At 42.4% G+C, this 14,398-nt stretch overlaps 1 protein-coding gene across 1 annotated transcript in view; it reads left to right on the top strand.

Moving 5' to 3' along the window:
• LOC142258966 (uncharacterized) overlaps positions 1-4,437 on the top strand; it is a 56,450-nt gene extending 52,013 nt beyond the window's left edge. Inside the window, exon 5 of the mRNA XM_075331510.1 lies at positions 2,805-4,437. Within this exon, the coding sequence (XP_075187625.1) occupies positions 2,805-3,669 (865 nt within the window). The 3' untranslated portion in view covers positions 3,670-4,437. The remainder of the gene's footprint in view (positions 1-2,804) is intronic.
• Positions 4,438-14,398: the final 9,961 nt, after the last annotated feature.

Raw genomic sequence — 14,398 nt, 5'->3', positions numbered from 1 at the left:
CAATTCAATTTATGTTCCAGTCCATACGAGACAAGAGCGAACAACTTCTACACGTTCTGTCTCCTCATATGTTTCCCCTTATTATCTCCAGTAATCGTATTATTACAGCGGATTCTTTATGATGTTACATCGTCATCTTCTCCCCTTTCAGGACCCTACAGTATCGGATCCTCTCAGTGGAGATCTTCTATAGAAGAGAATTCTCCTGATTGCCCCGTGAAGGATGGATATGGACAGGGACAAGATGGCGGAGAGGATATTACACCTCACCCTAGAGATCCTCTTCCGGCTTACTGGAGAGGTGAGAGATTCTGATGACGTCACATTACATCATTCTTATCTATGGGAATAACAGATGGACAGAACTGGAGAGGTGAGGACTCTGGAAATGTCTGGAGTGAGATTTATTACTGTGTCTCTCCATAACCAGGATTACACAGTAGTGAAGAAGACCTCTAGTGAGCGCTGTCAGGCCCCTGTGTCTGAGGGATGGGGAAGACCCCTGAGCCGAATCACGGGGCCTCCACCTCACCCCCCGATACATGAGGACATCAATGACCAGAAGATCCTAGAACTCACCTACAAGGTGATTGAGCTCCTGACTAGAGAGGTGACACTGCTGGGAATGCTGGGACATTATACAGTAACGCTATGAAGGGATCGGGGGGTGACGGTATCATTGTATGTGTCAGGTTCCTATAAGGTGTCAGGACGTCACCGTCTATTTCTCCATGGAGGAGTGGGAGTATTTAGAAGGACACAAAGATCTGTACAAGGACGTCATGATGGAGGTTCCCCAGCCCCTCACATCACCAGGTACTAGACAGGACTAAATACACACGGCCTATAATTATCTGTATGTAAGGAATGAATTCAGTCCCTGTATTTGTCTCCTCCAGTTCTATCCAGTAAGAGGACAACACCAGAGAGATGTCCCCGTCCTCTTCTCCCACAGGACTGTAAACAAGAAGATCCCGATGTTCCTCAGGATGTGTTTCCTCCAGCTCTATCCTGTAAGAGATATCTACTCATGTACTTTCTGCACTAATTTTGTGTTTACATTTTTAGACTTTCTGCTGTGGTTTTTTTCAGCTGTATTTTCTTTGCTTCTGCTTCTTCTGCTGTTTGTTTCTAGTGCCTTCTCTATGTCGTTATGAAGGCAACTCAAAGACCTGCAGAGGGTTCAGGAATACCCTGTTTCCCTGAAAAGATGACCTATACCAAAAATAAGAGCTAGCATGATTTTATGGGATTTTTGGAGAATGGTTGAAATATAAGCCCTAGTTACAGTCAGGGCCAGCGTTGGGAGGAGTCAAACTGTGCAATTTTTCAGGAACCCCACACTCTTAGGGACTCTATCTGTTGTATTCTTAAGATTGTTTAAGGACTTTTGATGACTTCAGAGTCATGTGACATGATGTTATTAATCTATCAACATTTCCACATCTTATTCTGGTGGATTGCGCGGGATTAACTCTTTTTCTCCTCCTGCTTTGAAGACATATCTGGATAGACCGCAAGACCCTGCTACCTGCTTTGGTTAAAAAGCCTCAGGATAGGCCATCAACGTTCCAGTCCCGGACAACACTGTTAAATATCCGACATCTGTCTTTATTTTATTTTCGTCTTCGAAAATAAAACCTCATTGAAATTGTCTATGTTGCGGGTCAGTGTTACTAGGAGAATTTTAAAGCTTCTGACAACTGTCATGGCGGCGTCAGGATCTGTGGATACTGCACTCTGCCTGCTAACTTCTCTGATGTTTGTGAGCAGCTCAAGGAGACGCAGGCATGAAACCACAGGCTTTGGCAGGCTAGCAAGAGTTAATCTCTGTTAGGATGCTTGTTAATGCCTTTGATTACATACTGTAGGGGAGCCAGTGTCATTCGCTCCCCTCCTGTATACGCTGGCTGGACTATTCCATTAATGCCAGCTGTAGTTTACCTATACTGGTCTGGTCAGGTGTTGTGAATTATTGCTGTGACCAGTTTTGGTGTTAACCCTTGTTGTCTTTTTGTTGCTGCTTTCCTGCTCTTGCTTTTCTCCCTAGTCTCTCATTGTTTATTTCTGTGAGTTTGCAGTATGTCTGAATTTTGGTTTTCTTATCTGTTTTAATCTGTTTTCATCATACTCCTGCCCCTTCCTTCCCTGGGGGGATAATAGATTACATCTGGTCAGGAGAATAGTAAGGCACAAGACTCTGGCATCTCCACTTACAAGAGTAATCCAGAAGTTAGAGGTAGCCTAAGGTCTCCTAGCATGAGGGACAGTATAGGAGCCCCTTGTGACTTGCTATCCTGTAGTCACATTGTGACAAATCAGATTATTTACTGTAGGACATTTCAGAGAACTGGTGCAACTGGAGAGATATTTTGGAGACAGGAATTGGAGGTCCGAATTAATGAAGATGTAACACTAAGATCTCGAAATTAGAAAATAGATTCAGAATAATTTGTTTCCTAGTTTAATTTCTGATGTTATGATTTAAAACACAATGTGCTTTCAAAATATCTTTAAAAACTAATAACATTGTGTTTATTTTTAGCAGATGACTGTATTGGGAGTTCAGATGGACCTCTAATATCTTCAGAATTTATAACAGATGATGAAGGTATCACGCATGATACATATGAGGAGCATGCTGTTGTCCCAGATATACCTCCAGTCCTTCCTAGGATTGATCTATTATCTGATCTTTTCAAACAAGTCCAAAATTCCAATCATCAAAAAACTCACACTGTGGAGAAGCCATTTTCATGTTCTGAATGTGAGCAATGTTTTATTCAGAAATATGACCTTGTCAGACATCAGAAAATTCACACCGTGGAGAAGCCATTTTCATGTTCAGAATGTGGGAAATGCTTTATTAAGAAATCAGACCTTGTTAGACATCAGAAAATTCACACCGTGGAGAAGCCATTTTCATGTTCAGAATGTGGGAAATGTTTTATTAAGAAATCAGACCTTGTTAGACATCAAAAAATTCACACCGTGGAGAAGCCATTTTCATGTTCAGAATGTGGGAAAGGTTTTATTAAGAAATCAAAACTTGTTGTGCATCAAAGATCTCACACAGGGGCGAAGCCATTTTCATGTTCAGAATGTGGGAAATGTTTTATTCAGAAATCAGACCTTATTAGACATCAGAAAATTCACACAGGGGAGAAGCCATTTTCATGTTCAGAATGTGGGAAATGTTTTATTCAGAAATCAAAACTTGTTGTGCATCAAAGATCTCACACAGGGGCGAAGCCATTTTCATGTTCAGAATGTGGGAAATGTTTTATTCAGAAATCAGACCTTGTTAGACATCAGAAAATTCACACCGTGGAGAAGCCATTTTCATGTTCAGAATGTGGGAAATGTTTTATTCAGAAATTAGACCTTGTTAGACATCAGAAAATTCACACCGTGGAGAAGCCATTTTCATGTTCAGAATGTGGGAAATGTTTTATTAAGAAATCAGAACTTGTTGTGCATCAAAGATCTCACACAGGGGAGAAGCCATTTTCATGTTCTGAATGTAGGAAATGTTTTATTCGGAAATCATATCTTGTTTGGCATCAAAGATCTCATACAGGGGAGAAGCCATATTCATGTTCAGAGTGTGGGAAATGTTTTACTAGGAAATTAAGTCTTGTTTACCATCAAAAAAATCACACAAAATAAACCATTTTTATGTTCTGAATGTGGAAAATGTCGTTCTCAGAAATCGGATCTCGTTAAACATTTGATGAAGCCATACAGGGAAGGAACTTTTTTCATGTTGTAAATAATTGAAATGTTTAATTGGTAAATCAAGTCTTGCCGACCATCAGAAAAGCAACCCAACAGAGCGCAGCAGCCATTTTTGCTTTCAGAATTTGCCAAAGGTTTTTAAGATTAATCATGTCCTGTTGTCAGATGAGTTACACGGGAGAAGGAATCATGATGTACCATAATTCAAAGGGTTTTATCAGAAAATCGGCTACAATTGCTCAAGTAAGAATCGGTGAGGGAAACCATCATTTTCTTTCTTTTTAAACTTATATTTTTGAGACCATTATACATAACTAGGCTTTGAGGAGGAATATAGGGAAAAAGATTGACGCAAAAAATGTGGTCATGAAGCACTGTTATAGGGGGATCTGCTGCTGACACTGTTACGGGGATAAAATCCCCCAATTCTGTACTAATGTCTCCCATCTTGGGCCCCTTCCAGATATACTGTATATGTCTCCCATCCTCGTGTATATGTGCTTCATCCTGGTATATATGTTGCCCATCTTTATCCCATCCTGATATATATGGCACTTGTCCTAGTATACTGTATATATCACCATTCAGTAAGGTAAAAAAAAAGGAGGGGTTGAATTCACTCACCTGTTCCTAGGAGACCACTAGATTGGATCGTGCACGGATGCAGAAAGACGGCCAGTCTTGTCAATAAGAATAGAATCCAGGAAGAAAGCTCCAGCACAGAATCCAGGGAATAATATAGGTAAAAATTATTGTTTAATTTATAAATCCTTAAGTCCATCCTTAGGTCAATCAAACATATTCACAGAGTACGCGTTTCGAGCATAGTTGCTCTTACTCCTCTCAGAAGCAACTATGCTCGAAACGTGTACTCTGTGAATATGTTTGAATGACCTTATGATTGACTTTTTAAGGATTTATAAATAAAACTACGGTTTTTACCTATATTATTCCCTGGATTCTGTGCTGGAGCTTTCTTCCTGGATTCTATGTATATATCGCCATACTTGTATATAGCCCTCATCTTGGGCTCATTCTGTTATATATTTCCCCATCATGCTGCACACATAAGATTATGCAGCATGTGCAGCTGCACACATTGGTGCACCGTGTTCTCTTCGGATGCTGGCAAGTAACTTCAGCATGTAAGCAGCGCATGACATTACTGCCATGCGTCCCCAGTTACACGTGGACATCAGCTGCCGGAATATTTACTGCTCCCCACACCCGGGATTATCGGCTTGGGGAGCAGTGAATATTTATTCTCTAATAGTAGACACACGTGATCACCCAGTCGCAGCAGTAAGCTGGCGGCTGGGTGATCATGTGTGCCCGATATTAAAGCGAATGAATATTCACTGCTCCGCATGCTAATAATACTGCCCACATCTTGGTTGGTGCTGGTGTCACTGCCTAGAGGTGGGCAGGATTATGGCATGGGGAGCAGTGAATATTCATTTTCTTTTTTAGCTGGCATACTGTTAGCACTTTTGATAGCCTTTAGGAACATTTGTGAAATGTTTTGATACTGGATTATATTTAGATAATTCACTAATCTCAGGTTTCCCACTGATTTATTTACTAAAACGTGCAGCCCCAGATTGGAGATCAGAACTCTTAAGTATATCACATCTAATATATAAAGCTGAATGTGTGTGTTTGTGTATGTGTATGTCCGGGATTGGCATCCGCACCGTCGCAGCTACAGCCACAAAATTTTGCACACTCACACTTCTGGACCCCGAGAGTGTCATAGGCTATGTTTTGAGGGGAAATTTTAACCCCGCTCTTTACAGTTATTCACCAAAAAACCTGCCTCCATTAAAGAGAATGGAGCTGGGAGCCACAGTGCAGCCAGAACTTCAGAAGAATGCGCGGCCACGCCCTTATATGTAATGTTGGCGTGTCACAATGCAGGCAGGGAAACACAGACACAGACAGGGAAAGAGGCAGACACAGACAGGGTAAGAAACAGACATAGACAGGGTAAGCGACAGACACAAAGAGACAGACACAGACAAAGAAACAGACAGGGCAAGAGACAGACAGACAGGGCAAGAGACAGACAGGGAAAAAAACAGACAGGGAAAGAGAGGGAAAGTGACAGAGATAGACAGACAGGGAAAGTGATTGAGACAGACGGAGAAAGAAACAGACAGACAAAGAGACAGGGAGACTGAGAGATATATACAGAGGGGGAGACAGACAGAGAATGGGAGAGAAACAGAGAGACAGTTACTATCCCGGGCAGCGCCGGGTGCTATGTTGTGAGGCGAAATTTTAATCCTGCGCGTTCCAATTTACCAATCAATTTTGCCCCTATCTACATAATGGGGAAAAAGTGAAACGAAAAGTGTTGGGGGCAAATTGACAGCTGCCAGATGTGAACAAGGGGCACTTAAAGAATGAGAGCGATGGCGCCAAAGAGTATATACCGTACAGTTGCTAAGGTGGGGCCCCGACATAGGATACTCACCACACTCTGGGATATGAACACACACACAAAATGCGCCACACACTACCACGTGCTTGAACACATATACCACCCTCAGCACACATCTCACCACACATACACCAACCTCGCCACATAATCGCCCTAAAACACACACAAGTCTGGTATTATCCTTCAAAAATAAAAATCTGATTTAATAAGCAGCCAAACTACAAGAACAACAAATGTACCACATAGGAAATACGTCAGCTGTCAGTCACATGACCTGTCTATTATGTGTATGTGTGAGCTAATATACACTGTCAGGGGGGAGGGCTTTCTGTTGCCTGGAGATTTATCAGGCTGCCAATAGCAACCAATCACAGCTTAGCTTCTATTTTGCTACAGTTAATTAATCTGAGCTCTGATTGGTGAATATAGGCGAGGCAACAATTTAATAATTACATTTCTATCTATTTGTTTTGTGGTTTTTGTGTGCAGAATACATTTTTGTTAATACATTCTATTTTGATAACAATGGTTATTAACCCGGGCGAAGCCGGGTAGTACAGCTAGTTGTATATAATTGCATTTCAAAACTTGTTGTTTTGTTAATAAATGCTTGTAAATATATATTCTTCATGCCTATCTTACTCTATTGTCTAGATGTGATGATTTTGCCTCAGAGCCTCTAGGGTTGGCGCAGAGCTATAGACATTTTGCACAAACATTTATGATACCTATGCTGGGATTTTGAGAATTAAATGCGAATCTGTCACTAAGTGTTTAACCCTTAATTAAAAATCAGAATAATATATAAAGACATTGTCACACTAGGTACGGGGAAGTACCAAGCGAACAAAGTAAGGGAGGGGAAACCCTGAGTCTAGGGAAGGAGGAGATGGTGACCGCTGACCAAGCCTACCGCTGGGCCCTGGATTCACTCACCATGCTGAGCCCGATATCTGATCCAAGGCTGACCCTGATCTGGGCCCTAGTTAGGGAGCAGTTCGGATGAGCTCTTTGTCAACCTCACTAGGCACTAAACGACACACAGGGATAACAAACAAATGAAAACAACAAACAACTTATCGCAAGACGACTCAGTAAGAAGTTCAGTAAATAGCTACTATTCTACTGATACGTGCAAGCAGCCTGCTTGCATCCAGACTTTGTGAAGGAAATGAATATTTCCAGTACAAATCCAGAGAAAATTAGTGTATTTAAACCCAAGGGGAAATAAATAGGGATGAGCGAATGTATTCGCAACTATTCGGTATCCGACGGATAATAGGGTATCCGAGGTATTCGCTATCCGACGGCTAATATTCGCTCCGGTACTTTCATTTTCGTTTCTGGACTTCCTGGTGCTATTTTCCAGCCATGAACACATCTGCCGTTGCTTGCCCTCACAGTAACGCCGCAGCCATCTTTGTTGTGGTGTTACTGTGATTGGCTTGGTCGCACAGCGTCCTAGGAGCTATATAAGGCAGCCGCTATTTTGTGTGCACGCATTCATTCCTGAGCTGCCGCTGTAGCGAGACTGTACTGTGTGTGGTACAGCGTTTTTCCAGCCAACTAATACTACTCCTTCTAAGAGCTGTAAGCTATTTAGCATTACCTGTTAGCGACTGTGTAAATCATAGAAACAGGTATAGGGGCAGTGCAGTTCGTTCTATGAGATAGTGTTCCTGCTGCAGAATCCAAAATAGTCCTTATAAGGGCTGAAGATATTTAGCATTAGCTGCTAGGGACTGTGTAAATCATAGAAACAGGTATAGGGGCAGTGCAGTTCGTTCTATGAGAGTGTTCCTGCTGCAGAATCCAAAATAGTCCTTATAAGGGCTGAAGAAATTTAGCATTAGCTGCTAGGGACTGTGTAAATCATAGAAACAGGTATAGGGGCAGTGCAGTTTGTTCTATGAGATAGTGTTCCTGCTGCAGAATCCAAAATAGTCCTTGTAAGGGCTGAAGACAGTGTCCACTGTGCTAGCAGCTGTGTAAATCATAGAACTGCTGCAAAACAAAAATAAAAATATTTTAGTGCTGCATACGGTCTCTTCCTGCAGTGTGTGATATAGGGACAGCTTACTCACAGGCATGGAGAGATTTAAAGCTGTCCTGACATCTGCTACTAATAATAATCTCAGCACTGCTACATCCCTTGTGTCTGTTATACTAGCAATAGATGTTACACCTTGCAAAAAAAAGGTCCCAAAATTGTAAAAACAAGGGATTCAGGTGTAGTGTACTGCCTGTCAGCCACCATCTCAATTCACAGTCAGTGTTACCCAATTTTTATTAATACTTGTTGTCAGGGTCAGTAATTATGCCTAAAGGTCAGTACCTTCCTAGCAACAACCTTGTATAGTTTTGGGGGCTTCATATCTTACAGCACCTACATAGTGGCTTTCTGCAACTAACACATAGTCTCAGTATTACCCAATTTTTATTAATACTTTCTGTCAGGGTCAGTAATTGTGCCTCAAGGCGAGTACCATCCACCTAGCATACTTTGGGGGGGGGGGGGGGGGCTTCATATCTTACAGCACCTACATAGTGCCTTGCTCTTACTAAAACACAGTCTGAGTGCCAAAAAACAATGCTAAAAGAAAAGTGTTGTCAAATCCTGTTTTCTTTTGGGGCTGAAAGACATTCACAACATCTTTGTCGACTCCTCCAAGTGGTAGTTTGTCCAATAAAGGTACCTTTTTGTTTTTAGACTTACAGAAACAGCTATTGTGAGAAACTATTAACGCAAGTTTAACAACCCGGCATAATTGTTGTTCCACTGCCTGTAGAAAAGGTCATGTTACAGTATTCACCTTGAATAATCAAACCAAAAAAAAATGGGAAAAAGAGGGGGTAAGGGTCGTGGACGAGGTGGTAGTGACAGTGGTGGTCGCCCAAGCAGTGTGATCGAGCTAAAGAAAAAGCTTCCTGCTTAATCTACCTCTGCCTTCCTATCCCAATTTTCTTCTCCACGTGGGAAAGCACTCTTGCGCCCTGAACAAAGTGAGCAGGTAATGAGTTGCATAGCAGAAAATGCCTCCAGTTACTTACCGAGTACCAAATCCCAAGGGTCCACACATACAGACTTGAGTAGCCCAGAGGCTGGCCCATCGAATCCTCAGCCTGGTCATCCTGCCTCACAACATCAGTCCAGGAAACCATTATCTATCCCCCATTTCCGCAAGATGGCTGGATTGTTATTGTAAATAGGCACTTGTACTTTGCCAATCCCCCCCCCCATATCTCATTGTAGATTGTAAGCTCTCATGAGCAGGGTTGTCTTTTTTTCCCTCTAAATATTGCATTTTCTATAACTGTTACTTGTTTGTATATGATCTTCCTGAATTGTAAAGCGCTGCGGAATATGTTGGTGCTATAAAAATAAAGATTAGAGTTATTATCAGTATTCTAAGGAAACATATGACACCAAAACAGGTTACTCTGAGGAACTGTTTATGGGACCCTTTGACCTTTCATGCCTCTCACCCCGCAACACCACCAATGCAGGTAAGGCGATGGTGTGCAGTGATGCACAGATCTTTGAGCACCCAAGGCCAGAAGAAAGCCATTTTGTTGGCCGTGACATGCTGGGCAATCAAGTGGAAGTGTTGGAGGATGATGAGACACAGTTGCCCTCAGGTCAGCCTCAAACCTCCATTACCAAAGATGTTGACTTTCAGGAATTTGAAGAAGACATGGTCGATGATGAGGTGACTGATCCAACATGGATGGGTGGATTGGATTGCGAGAGCAGCACGGCAGAGGAGCATGTGCCCATAGTCCGCAATAAGGCTGTAAGACATAGGGTTTCGACCACTGCCAGAAGTCAATCAACTGTGCACATGACACCACCACCTGTGCAATCTCAGAGTCCAAGGGTCCGTGCACCATCTTAGCCACCTCAGAGTCCAAGGGTCTGTGGTGCGATTGTGTTGGAGTCTTTTTTCCAAGAGTCCTTCGGACCAATCAGTTGCCATTTGTCAAATCTGTCAGACCAAGCTTAAAAGAGACAAAAATACTTCCAGCTTGGGCACCTCCAGCATGAGAAACCATAAAACCAGGGGAGGAGTCCTGCGAGGATAATTTGCATATTCCCAGTGCCTTCTGGGATAAGTGAAGAGTCACCGCGAGCTCAAGGAGAACCGGGTTTTGGCCGTTACAGCCGGAAGGAAGACTTCTGAAAACCAGGGGAGGAGTCCTGCGAGGATAATTTGCATATTCCCAGTGCCTTCTGGGATAAGTGAAGAGTCACCGCGAGCTCAAGGAGAACCGGGTTTTGGCTGTTACAACCGGACGGAAGACTTCTGAAAACCGCACGCCGCTAGAATTTTGGCACATCTTCTTCATTGTGAGCATGAGCGAACAAAGTGTGAGCAAAAGTAAGTGTGAGTAGAATTGTTTGTATTTAGTTGTTTAATTACTTAACATTTGTTTAGTGCTATCCCCATTAGAAAATGTGCTCCACTATTGCTAATGCGATCCAGTGTACATCTTGTCTCATGTATGCAGTCCTTGAAAAGCCGTTCGAGGGTGCATACTGTTGTTCGAGATGTGCGCAAGTTGCACATTTGGAAGCCCAGATACTGGATCTAAATGAGCAGCTGGCAACTCTGAGATGCATTAGCAATATGGAAAGGAGTTTGCTGCTCACTGAGCAGCACCTTGCTGGGTCAGATGTGGGGGAGGATCATACTAGGGAGCGGCAGGACGGTGAGGTAGGTAGCTGGGTGACAGAAAGGGGGGTAAAGGGAAAAGTGCTAGGAAGGCTAGTCCTGAACTGACACACCCCAATAAGTTTGCAAACTTGGCAGATGAGGGGGATGTCATTACAGGGGTAGCATTGCTGCAGCAAGGCATGACCTCTGAATGCCAGAGGTGTGTCTGCTCCAGTAAGGGGGGGAATAGGAGTGCAAGGCAGGCAAGACAGGTACTGGTAGTGGGGGACTCAATTATTAGGGGGACAGATCGACGATCCCTGTCTTTGTGACAGATTGCCCTAACTGTGTGTTGTCTTCCTGGCACTCGAGTTCGGCACATCGCTGATCGGGTTGACAGATTACTGGGAGGGGCTGGGGAGGACCCAGTGGTCATTGTACACATTGGCACAAATGACAAAGTTAGAGGTAGGTGGAAGGTCCTTCAAGATGATTTCAGGGAATTAGGTTGTAAGCTTAAAGCAAGGACCTCCAAGGTGGTATTTTCGGAAATACTACCTGTGCCACGAGCCACACCAGAGAGGCAAAGGGAGATCAGGGAAGTTAACAGGTAGCTCAGGAATTGGTGTAGGAAAGAGGGTTTTGGGTTCCTGTAGAATTGGGCCGACTTTTCAGTTGGCTACAGATTCTATGCTAGGGATGGGCTGCATCTTAATGGGGAGGGTGCAGCTGTGCTGGGGCAGATGATGGCTAGAAGGTTGGAGGAGTGTTTAAACTAGGAATGGGGGGCGAGGGTATTCACTTTATAGAAGGGGAATGTAGTGCAGATAGTGACCAGGGCACAAGTAATGAAATTGGGGGTGGTATGGGGGGAAGGGTTAGGACAGTTAATACAGTAAGCAGGAATAGAGGTACAGAGTCATACGTAACGTGCATGTACACTAATGCCCGAAGCCTCACAAATAAGGTGGAGGAATTAGAATTAATATTGTGGGAAAAAAATTATGATATAGTGGGGATATCAGAGAAATGGCTGGATGAGAGCTATGACTGGGCTGCTAATTTACAGGATTATAGCCTATTCAGGAATGACCGTACAAATAAGCGAGGGGGAGGTGTGTGTCTATATGTAAAATCATCCTTAAAACCCATCCTGCGTGACAACATATGTGAGGGTACTGAGAATGTAGAGTCTCTATGGGTGGAGATAAGGGGGTGGGGGGAATGAATAATAAAATACTGATAGGTGTGTGTTGTAAGACGCCGAATATTATGGAAGAGGTAGAGAATCTCATAAAGCAAATTGATAAAGCAGCGAGTCTTGGAGAGGTAATTATTATGGGGGACTTTAACTATCCTGATATAAATTGGGGAACAGAAACTTGCAGTTCCAGCAAAGGAAATAGATTTTTGATAACAATGAAAGATAATTACCTTTCACAAATGGTACAGGACCCCACAAGAAGGGGAGCACTACTAGACCTTGTACTAACCAATAGGCCAGACCGCATATCAAATATACAAGTTGGGGGTTACTTGGGGAATAGTGATCACAAAATAATAAGTTTTCATGTATTCTTTAGTAAGATGTATAGTAGAGGTGCTACAAGGACACTAAACTTCAGGAAAGCAAATTTTAAACGGTTGAGAGATGATCTTAGTGCAATAAACTGGGATGATGTACTAAGTAATAAAAGAACACAAAGCAAATGGGAGACTTTTATGAGCATCCTGAATAGGGCTTGTGCAGAAAATATACCCTATGGGAACAAACATGCTATAAATTGGAGGAAACCCCTATGGCTAAATAGAGCTGTAAGGGAAGCATTAAAAGAAAAACAGAAAGCCTTAAAAGAATTAAAGAGGGTAGGTAGTGATGAGGCATTATATAATTATAGAAAATTAAATAAAATATGTAAAAAGCAAATTAAGTTAGCTAAGTTTGAGACAGAGAGACTCATTGCGAGAGAAAGTAACAATAATCCTAAAATATTCTTTAACTACATAAACAATAAAAAGCTGAAAAGTGATAGTGTTGGCCCCCTTAAAAATAGTCTTGGTGAAATGGTGGAAGGGGATGAGGGTAAAGCCAACCTGCTGAATGACTTTTTTCTACGGTTTTTATACAAGAAAATGCCATGGCAGATGACATGTCCAGTGATACCATAAATTCACCCTTGAACATTACCTGCTTAACCCAGCAGGAAGTACGCCGCCGCCTCGAAATCACTAAGGTTGACAAATCTCCGGGCCCGGATGGCATACACCCCAGAGTACTACAGGAATTGAGTTCTGTGATAGATAGACCATTATTTTTAATCTTCACGTATTCCTTAATAACAGGGTCGGTACCGCAGGACTGGCGCATAGCAAATGTGGTGCCAATATTCAAAAAGGGGACAAAAACTGAGCCAGGAAATTATAGGCCGGTAAGTTTAACCTCTACGGTTGGTAAAATCCTTGAGGGTTTCTTGAGAGATGCTATACTAGAGTATCAACATGGGTTTATGAGGGATCGATCCTGTCAAACTAATTTGATCAGCTTCTATAAGAGGTAAGTTCAAGCCTGGACCAGGGAAATGCAGTGGATGTTGTGTATATGGACTTTTCAAAAGCTTTTGATACGGTGCCACACAAAAGGTTGGTACATAAAATGAGAATAATGGGGATAGGGGAAAATATGTGTAACTGGGTTAAAAACTGGCTCAGTGATAGGAAACAAAGGGTGGTTATTAATGGTACGTACTCGGACTGGGTCTCAGTTCATAGTGGGGTACCACAGGGGTCAGTATTGGGCCCCCTTCTTTTCAACATATTTATTAATGACCTTGTTGGGGGCATGCGGAGTAGAATTTCAATATTTGCAGATGATACTAAACTCTGCAGGGTAATCAATACAGAGGAGGATAATTTTATATTACAGGAGATTTATGTAAATTGGAGGATTGGGCTGAGAAGTGGCAATTGAAGTTTAATGTAGATAAATGTAAGGTCATGCACTTGGGTAGAGGAAATAACATTTATGATTATGTACTTAATTGTAGAACACTGGGTAAAACAGACACAGAAAAAGACTTGGGTGTATGGGTGGATGGTAAACTTCACTTTAGTGGACAGTGTCAGGCAACTGCTGCCAGGGCTAATAAAATAATGGGATGTATTAAAAGAGGTATAAGTGTTCATGAAAAAATATAGTTCTACCTCTGTACAAGTCACTAGTGCGACCGCACTTAGAATACTGTGTACAATTCTGGTCACCGATATATAAGAAGGACATAGCTGAACTGGAGAGGGTGCAGAGAAGAGCGACCAAGATTATTAGAGGAATGGGTGGGCTGCAATACCAAGACAGGTTATTAAACTTGGGGTTATTTAGTTTGGAAAAACGAAGGCTTAGGGGGGATCTAATCACAATGTATAAATATATGAGGGGACAGTACAGAGACCTTTCCAAAGATCTTTTTACACCTAGGCCTGCGACTGGAACACGGGGGCATCCGCTACGTCTTGAGGAAAGAAGGTTTAATCATAATCACAGACGAGGATTCTTTACTGTACGAGC

Source organism: Anomaloglossus baeobatrachus (assembly GCF_048569485.1).
Source record: "Anomaloglossus baeobatrachus isolate aAnoBae1 chromosome 5 unlocalized genomic scaffold, aAnoBae1.hap1 SUPER_5_unloc_2, whole genome shotgun sequence".
NCBI classification, from domain to species: domain Eukaryota; kingdom Metazoa; phylum Chordata; class Amphibia; order Anura; family Aromobatidae; genus Anomaloglossus; species Anomaloglossus baeobatrachus.
Note: the sequence above shows the minus strand (reverse complement) of the source record. Positions and strands in the feature narration are given on the sequence as shown.